Genomic DNA, 9,941 nt, shown 5'->3' with positions numbered 1-9,941 from the left:
TGGGACGCCTGAAGAAACTGGTGTGGCAGATAATGACTGACCGTCAAGAACAACACACTGAGTGTGGTTACGGGGGGAAAACTTGCGATCCAACCATGTGTTTTGTCTTTAATGCCATAATGGTTAAGTCTCGACATGCAGACGTCGTTGGTGAGGAACCATGTCTAAGGCTTGGGAAAAGTACACAGCTCGCCTATATCCAAACTCCTAGCTAGGTTGTTGATGGATAGGATGAGCTGTGTTATTGTGGAACGGTGTTTCCTAAAGCTGAAATCCGCCGGTGTGCCTTCTCAATCGAGGTGTCCAATCACATGGCTGTTGACGATTTGTTCCATGACTTGGTGCAAACAGAGGTATAAAGGGAGACGAGTTTGTAGTTGACTGGTGCACTTTTTACTGACAGTAGTAAAATTTTAATATCATCTTGGGTTTTGACTTTGAAACCTGTTCAAACTCTCGCTGAATTTCAAATAGGTTATTATCAGAATGCAATTTCTCTTTAAACATACCTTCATATAGTAGACTTTGATTTCGGTTTTTGTTCATGATATAGGTGTATGATTTGTAAGTATACGTTTCTTTATTTTACGGACCCCTGGGTCATGTGCCAAGGAGGAGTAAGCATCCCCTGTTGATCGGTCACAGTCTCCGTGAGCTCTGTGTATTGATCAGGATACGGAATACGTGTATTCTCTTTTGAGAAGTGGACAGGTTTTCGCCTACATAGATATACATGTCCACTAGTATACGTAGTACTCCGTAATCAAATTTAGTATAAAAGCAATGGCCTATACACAACATGCCAAACAAAATACGACCCAACGCTTGGTTGTATTTACAAATATGATGTCAAGTTTTCGTAATATTGCATTAAGGTTAGAGAAAAAATTGTCATTGAAACAAAATGGAATGAGAATATACTTTGTGGTTAAAAAATACGAAGTTTTTAATACTGAACGATCCTACTTACAACCTGAAACTCCATAACAAAAAAGTGTGAGAAAAGGAGATAATAAATCCAAAAACGCGCTTACAGAAAAAGAAACGATAAAGACTTTGCAGTCAAAACAGAAAGGGTTTTCGATTTCCCGATTTACACAGACGCAGCCATATTCCGGAAATATTATTACCATCGTTTTCTTTTTAACTTTTGTATGCTTTGTCTAATTTCCTGTTTGATTTTGTGGACAAAGCACATCAATCACCGGGAATTTGAGAGAGAAAAACATTTAAATCTAAAGTCCATGGAATATCTTGGTAAATATACAGGTTTGGATGTAAATATTTATTGACTTATCAATGCAATTGATATATTTTATCATCCTTACTTAGGGTGTACTCGAGTAAGTAACATATGGCTTTACTGTTTTATGCTTTTTTGTACCAGAAAAAAAGTTTGAATGTGTTGAAATATAAACAAAATAAAGGACTGATAACATACTGATTTTCAATTAATCTGAAATATTTTAGTTCATGTGTAATTGTATATTGCTTGATGAAGTGATGTATGCAGTGAAATATCAGATGTCAGATTAGGTTTAATATTATATTTCTTTCGAGAAGTGGACAGACTTTAGCTTACATCCACCTCTCTTCAAAAACCTTTCAAGATTTCTTTCTGGAAACGATGTAATTTTGAAAACTCTAAAGGTCTATCCTTTAACTGACATTTACACTCAAATATGCCTTTACTTTAGTCACATAATGCATGTTATTTTTACAACTTTAATGTAAATACATGTTATTTTTGCAACTTTAATGTAAATGTCTGTGATTTTTCATACCATTATGGGAATGGGGCACAGGCCTATGAAAAAGGGAATATATATGAATGTTGATCATTAATTGGAAATTTGTTTTGTGTAGCAATTTTAAGAAGTAAAAACTCGTGTTACTGAAAACAGAAGTTTATTGCCAAAACAAATATGTTGTATGGCAGGCATGTATTCAGATGATAATAGCAATTCTGGTATTAGACTCATAATTAATGAAATTCATTTTGTTCAGTTTCATTTGACTAATACTCCTTTCAAATTTTATATGTATATACTCTCTTTTTCAAAATGTGTTGGTGATCGAATTATACTTTTGTTGTTTTTTTTTTGGGGGGGGGGGGGGGTGAGGGAATTTGGGTTTAATAGAGCCATTTTTTCACATGAGTATAAGCAAACTATTCATGGCTTAAAGCAAATTACTGGTACAGTACTTTTATTTAAAAAAAACTCTTTCAAGTTTATTGCCAAAGCAGCCTTTGGCAAAAGCTTTTTCTGTAACGATGTGAATTGTATAAAGTAGTCTTTTCCAACTATGCTCATTACATGTTTATATCTTTACTTTTAGTGTATTTTGATCTTGATCAAATTTATGATGATAATAAGTGGGAAAATAGGGGTGCTTTTATGGGAAAAAAGGAGGGTTTTTGCTACTGGGAATGGGGCCAATATAAACATTAGCTTTATTCCGGGATGGAGAACTTGTGAAAATGGATCAACAATCAGACTGAGTGTTGGTTTTCTGGTTAAAGAAAAAAGAACATGTTTTTATGCTAACGTTGGAAAAATTACACATCATTTCGTAAATTTAGGCATATTTGACTCAAAATGTCATTTGAAGTGTAGACTGTCGCTGGTTCAACATTTACACATTTTCCAGAATCATACCATGAGGGTTTCCAAAGAGTAGTGGATTTAGGTTATGCCTTTTCACTTCTCTAAAGAGGATAGAGCAAGGTATTTGTGCATGATGCACAGAAGTCAGTTCTACCTGTTTTCTCCCCAAACAAATACTTTATAAACTTTTTAGGTTTTGTAATAAGATAATATTATAATAGCAATTAAAGAAGACTTGTCCTTGGTATTGTGTGTAGGACCTCCAAAACATTTATCTGGGCACTATAAAGATGAAATGTAGGTGGATATGTTGCAACTGCTTCTGCAGACTTTCTCTATTATTGTTATTAGGTTCCATTTATCTCTATTTCCTTCATCACATGATAATACTTGATATGATATGGGTATTTGCAAGGGGAAAACATGTCAATTTTAAAATTAATTTTAGATTTGACTACATGTATATTATTTTCTTTCTCTTATACGCAGCACAGTTAAGGAGGCGGGGCCTAATTTATACAGAAAATGCTTACTATGACATCAAACAAAAATATAAGTTCATCAGATATTACCACAAAATGAAATGATTTGCTACTTTAAACTGTTGAATAGCTTTAAACTACATCAGTACTAACTAGTGCATGCATTATTGTCGTTGGTTAAATCCCACACAGCAATATATAAACAATTCACTGATGGCAATGCACTTGTCAATGTGACGTCATATCGTAAAATTTGACGCAGTTTGTATGCAGTGAGAGGCGGATCAAAATATATTTATACAATGAAAAATGTATTTTGTAATTAAATGAAAAATAAATTGTAGATATATAAGAGGCCATTTACTTGGATGCGATGTCTGTTTTATTATTTTATTCATATACTTCCCGCACATTCCCTAGACAAGTGATACTGTCGTATATTTGTATGCAGATTCATTGAAGGGTCGTAATAAATTGATATATTGCAAGGGCATACCCTCAATGAATTTTGACAAGCTTTTACACATAAACTCAGGAAGTATGAAGATATTTGAAAAGTGCTGCAAACCTGTTGAAATCTTGCAAATGAATTAATAATATCTATATTTAATGTACTTGACCAGCAGAATATTCAATATACGGTCTAACAAATGTAATTTTAGCAATTAGATAGTAGAATCTGTATAGGTTCACAGCACTTTTCACAAACTACAAAGAGTGTTGAAAATAATTATATGTTAAACTTAGATTTTTAACTTGGTTATGCCCTTGCAATATTAGAATTTATAGATGACCTCAATACTTCAGGTATATATGCTAAAACCACGTGACAAGTCTAAATAAGAAATCTAATCGTCCTCAACATGTAGGTTTCAACCACATTGCTTTTGTCCGATAATAGTAAAGTCCTAAAAAGAAATGCTCATCCTTGTAAAGAATGTATTTTCTATCGAAAAAATTTGCCGATATTTCCATTTGGCACCTTAACTGTACTGCGTAATAAATCATATAGAGTAGGGTTAATGAATTCTAATACCATGAAGTAAATGTACATATTTGTTTTTATCATTTGATATACATCAATATAAATTAATATTACCATAAAAAATATTATAACTCGACATCACAATCCTTTTCACTAACACTATAGTACTGGTACAGTTTGCTGAAATGTTACGTCAAAAGTTCTTTGATTTCCATCTAACTTGTGCCTCCTTGAGAGCTTTAAAAGAAAGATAACTCTAAATAAATATTTTTATAAGAAAGCTTGGGGAATTTGAATTTAATTGACTTTGATTGAACATTTAAGAAATAATGTATCATTTTTAAACATCTATCAGGATATAAATACGGGTTGGTCACAAGATCAAATTCCATAAAGCCCAAAGGGCTTTATAGTAAATTTGATCTTGTACCAACTCATATTTATGTCCCGAAAGATGTTTGAAAATGATACATTATTACTTATATTTACATTTATGACTATATATATTTTATATATTCCTGATTATAATCGTTAACGTGTGAAATGTTATATTTTTCAAACTCAACGGCACGTATTTGATCCATTGATTGCGCGTCGACCCTTCATGACGTCACTGAGAAATTATGTCGATCGTTTATGATGCGAGGAACCTGTGTTTATATGAATATAAATACGTGTTGCTTTTAATAGTGCTATATAAAAGAAAACATTTGCAAATGTAAATATAAGCCTATGAATCTCAAACTATTTTTGGTTGAATTAGATCCATACGTAACATGATAATAAAAATAAAAAAAGATATACCATAGCATTTAGTTTAAAATCAAAGAGGTTGGAACATATATGCTAACAGGTATCCAGAATCCACCCCCTCCCCTTCCATTGTCTTCACTGATAACTATATATTACTTTAATATAATTGATTTGCATAAGTGCCTTTAAGTACCTACACATAGTCAACTGTATAAGCTTTCAATTAAAAGAGTAAAAAGACTAATAATAAAATTTATATATATATATATATATATATATATATATATATGTATATATATATAATATATATATATATATATATATATATATATATATATATATATATATATATATATATATATATATATATATATATATATATATATATATATATATATATCTTTTCCATTACGAGTCAACAATCTTGAACATTTGCCATCATCTATGTTTTTGTATATATGATAAAATTTTGAAAATGGTAATAGAGACCTCTCTTCAATTGAAATAGATTTTTAAATTTTTTTCTTTTATAATTTTAGGAAATTAATTGTTTCCTGGCATGTGCAGATAGGGTTAACTAAAGACAGAGTTTTCTAATGTGTATATCTTCATATGAGTGTTCTAAAAGAAAATTAAATTGCTTGGGAGAAAAAAAGCATGGAAAGCAGCAAAGAGCCAAAAGAATATTCAAAGGAAATCTGTTTGGAACCATCAATAAATAATATATTCCAAAGTGATAGAAACAATGTGGGCAAAGGTAGCTCCATTCGAAAAGAACATTTTATACAGATAAATTTTGGAGAATCTTCTGCATTTGAGATCAGAGAGACAGGATTCTCAACCGCTTCTAAAGATGTCCCTAATCAACACAAAAATGATATTGATGTAGAGGAAAAACAATTTACTTCAGAAATTAAGAAAGTCCAAAGTGTTGGTGATATACAAATTCAAAATCATGAGGAGAGGTCATCAAGTCCAAAAGATGTGGAAGAGACAGAGAGTCAGCTTGAAAATCAAGAAACAGAAGATAGTGGTTTTACACAACTTCAGAGCTCTGTTGTTAATGCTAAGGGAGGTTCAGAGACAAGCACCAAAAAGAGAACCATTAACATGATAGTCAGTGACATTCTGAAAAATAAAGAAACAAATGACAAGGAAAAAGCAGATGATAAAAATACTAAAGAGGAGTCTGGTAGTGTGGATAGAAGGAAAGAAAGTCAGCCAAAAAAGAGACGAAAAGCCAGGAATCCTGTCAACATAACGTATAGTGAAGATAGTCTGGATATGGAAGAGGATTCACCAGACGAGGAGGAGGAGAATTTTAAATGTGAGGTTTGTTTTGTGAAGTTTAGCAGACAGGCTGATCTGACAGAGCATTACATGATGCACAAAGAGGAAGGAGATTACAGTTACGTGTATAATGGAAAGACATTTGAGACCACCCCATATCAGCAGAATTTTATAGAATCTTACATTTTTAACACTTTGCAGGATAGATCTTCTGGACAAGAAGGTGGGTCAGTGACATTTGATCAAAACATTCCAGAGAGTCAAAAAATTGGTACATATTCTACTCAGTCGTCAGTGGGAGAAGGGTCTGAAATTATAAAGACAGAAACGGAAAACCCCCTTCAGTGTGATTACTGTGATAAAGCCTTCAGCAGTACTCTGCTTCTCAAGAGGCATATCAGTGTTCATACAGGGCAGAGACCTTATAAATGTGATGTCTGTGAAAAGACCTTCAACCTACCTCACCATCTGAAGACTCATGCCAGGATTCATACCAATGTCAGACCTTATAAATGTGAGGTTTGTGGTAGAGCATTTAATGAGAGCTCCAGCCTTAAAAGACACAGTAGGATCCATGCCAAAGAGAGACCCTACATATACATCTGTGATGTGTGTGGGAAAACATTTAATGAACCACATAATCTGAGAACCCATGTCCGGATTCATTCAGATGTAAAACCTTATACTTGTGGAGTGTGCAAGAAAGCATTTATCCGGCAGCAGACACTGAAGAACCACATGCGAATTCACACCGATGAAAGACCTTACAAATGTGAGGTCTGTGAAAAAGCTTTTAAAGAATTACACCATTTAAAGATTCATGTTCGCATTCATACAGACATACGACCATACAAATGTGACATCTGTGAAAAAACCTTTAATGAAAGATCGAGTTTGAAGAGGCATGTCCGGATTCATACAGGCGAAAAACCTTACAAATGTACGCTCTGTGAGAAGGCGTTTAATCACAACGAGAGTCTGAAGATTCACCTCCGTCACCACACGGGCGAAAGGCCGTTCAAGTGTGAAATCTGCGACAAGACATTCACAGATCCCAAAAACTACAAAAGTCACCAGAAAGTTCACAACCACGACTTCAAATTTAAGTGTGATTCCTGTGACAAATCTTTTGCGGAGGAATCCAGATTGTGGCAACATATGAGAATCCACACAGGTAACCTGCCATTTAAATGTATGATCTGCAGTAAATCTTTCAACCAAAGATCCAGCTTGAAGAGGCATTTGAAAACGATACATCCAGGAATTGAGATGGATATGAATGATAAAGATTTGCTTTCCTCTAATACAGATGAATCTGATGAGATGATGGATAGTCCAGCTGATGACTTTGATGAAGGAGATGAATCTGTAGATGATTTGACTGGTATTTCAGGTGTCGTTAATGAACCACCTGAAACATCCAGTTCATTTCATATAATTGCAAAAAAGGCATGAAATGATGTGTTCATATCATAGGTTGTAAAAAATTGTAAATCCCTGCTTTTAAATTTTAACCATCAACTGTTGTGATATTTATGACTAGATTAGATTGCCTATTGATGAAGATGCATTAATGTTATGAATTAATGATAATTATAATGAAATCTCTCTTTTAAATAATGAAGTATGGTAAATTGAATTGTTTTGATGAATTTTTGTAGTAGAAATTCTTTATTTTCTGTATATATATTGGTATTTTAGGTTATGAAAATAAAATAAAAGAAGATTAACATTTATCCTTCTTTCTATACATTAAGGTTGCGTTTCATCTTTTTACAATGTCACTTTACAATGTTTCTGAACAACTAGTACAGTAGATATTTTTGACATTCCATACTGCATAGTACATTAATTTGGACTGTCTTTGGTATTAGTAATTATCTTGGCTTGAAGTTTGGATTGTGATGTGGCTATCACTTGCAAAATCTTTTCTAAGAATTGATGAACAGAGTTTGTTGTGAAAGTTTCTGATGAGCTCAAAATTTAATCAAAATATCAACTTCTCTTGCCAATTTTGATGTTTTTTTTGTATATAACATTATTTTTTATGATATATTCAATGTCCCCCCCCCCCACCCCATCCCCCTCTTTAAAATAATTTAGTACATTCTTATTAAAATTTCCTTTTTTTTATTCATGTACTTGGATTGGAAGTTCCATATAAAAAGAAATGACAAATTAAAACCAATTATATAATAAACACTAATCAAGAAGAAAAATGTTGCATTTGGATTGTGGTGTGGCTATCACTTGCAAAAACTTAAGAATTGATGAACAGAGTTTGTTGTGAAAGTTTCTGATAAGCTCAAAATTTAATCAAAAAAATTATATTTTTCATTTTAAAAAAATTAATTAGGTTTACCAAGAAGAATGGTTTTACCAGAATAATGTGTGATGGTAAAGTCTCTACTGTCTGTGTATCCATGTGGATTTTTTTTCAAAATCACACTTAAAAACATAATAATTATTTTTGTTGATTTTTGATCCAATTGAATGATATGTTTCAATGGTTAAAAATTGAAATTAATTTATATTTTTTTCAAAATCCTTTCCTTCCCCCCAGTTTCAATTGAATAATGAAATTAGGTATACATTGTGAACAGATTCTTGATTTCAGTGACTTGTGTTGCATTTGAGTCACTAATACTCACTATTTAATAACCATAGCAACACAATTTATTGAAACTGAATATTGTTTAACTGAATAATTTTAAGTAATTGTGAATATTTTATATTACCATTGTGTTGCAATGATATTATGTTTAAATCTGTCTATTGTAAATTTTGGCTGACAATTCAAAACATTTAGATGGGAATATTATATGATCCCTCATGCACCTATCTGCTTTGAGCCTTAACCAGTAGATCTTCAAAGACCTGACTGGATTATATAATTTACAATATATACTTAATATATGTTTAAAAAAAACATACATGTATAAAATGGACATTCCAATGGTCAGAAGTGATTCAGTATAAAAAGTGTAAAAAGGAGATGCAAAATTTTATCCAAGCTTTTTCCATATGTGTAAAATCATGCATGTAACCATTACTCTCTAGATATAGTGTGTACAAATGTATAGATTGCAGACATGGTTCACTACTGTGTTGTTTTTGTGTATGCCTTAGGCATAAAGTCTTGAGAATTATTTTATTTTTTTGTAAAATTCCTAATGGAATTAATATGATAGTAACTTTGTTGTTTATTAAATCTATTCAAAACAATGAGTTATGGTTTTATTCACATTTTCAACTTCTGCTCCAGAAAACTGAACTAAATTCAATCAGACTTGCCATAAAGCATCCTTGGGTGAAGGTATTCCAAGTTTCTTCATATGAATGGCCTCTTTCAAGGAGAGATAAATAAAAAATGCTGAAAATGGGGGAGTCATATTGTCAATAACCACTGAGCCAGAAAAGATAAAACTTAAATGAAAGCTTCCTTGCATAGTGTAGATTCAATATTGTTCAAATTATGGCACGAGAAGGCAGGAATAAGGGATCATCATTTTAAATGGGAGAGCGGTCACAGAAGCCTAGTGGTATGGCATTCGCTTCATGATCGGAAGGCCCAAGTTTGATTCTCATTTACAGTGCCACATAAAACCTAAGACATTAACATAAGTAGTGACATGGTGGGTTCAGGAAACAAGTTCCAGGATGGAACTAATTTTGTTATGAAAATTCATTACTTTTTTGAATTCTTTTCCTTTCCTAAAGGACATCTATAGTGGGCAAAGTGATCAAATTACATGTATTACAATGAGTGATAACTCGTTACCATTACCCTAAAAGTCACATTCCCTGGGTCAGAGGCCCAAG

At 32.4% G+C, this 9,941-nt stretch overlaps 1 protein-coding gene across 1 annotated transcript; it reads left to right on the top strand.

Moving 5' to 3' along the window:
• The first annotated feature begins 5,380 nt into the window (after nucleotides 1-5,380).
• LOC133200162 (zinc finger protein 583-like) lies at nucleotides 5,381-7,743 on the top strand. The gene has a single exon (XM_061335927.1). The coding sequence runs from the start codon at nucleotides 5,487-5,489 to the stop codon at nucleotides 7,572-7,574; it is 2,088 nt and encodes a 695-aa protein (XP_061191911.1). The 5' UTR covers nucleotides 5,381-5,486; the 3' UTR covers nucleotides 7,575-7,743.
• The last annotated feature ends 2,198 nt before the right edge of the window (nucleotides 7,744-9,941 follow it).

Source organism: Saccostrea echinata, unplaced genomic scaffold, assembly GCF_033153115.1.
Source record: "Saccostrea echinata isolate AGI-Se365-2 ecotype Australia unplaced genomic scaffold, CSIRO_AGI_Sech_v1 ptg000037l, whole genome shotgun sequence".
Lineage (NCBI taxonomy): Eukaryota > Metazoa > Mollusca > Bivalvia > Ostreida > Ostreidae > Saccostrea > Saccostrea echinata.
Note: the sequence above shows the minus strand (reverse complement) of the source record. Positions and strands in the feature narration are given on the sequence as shown.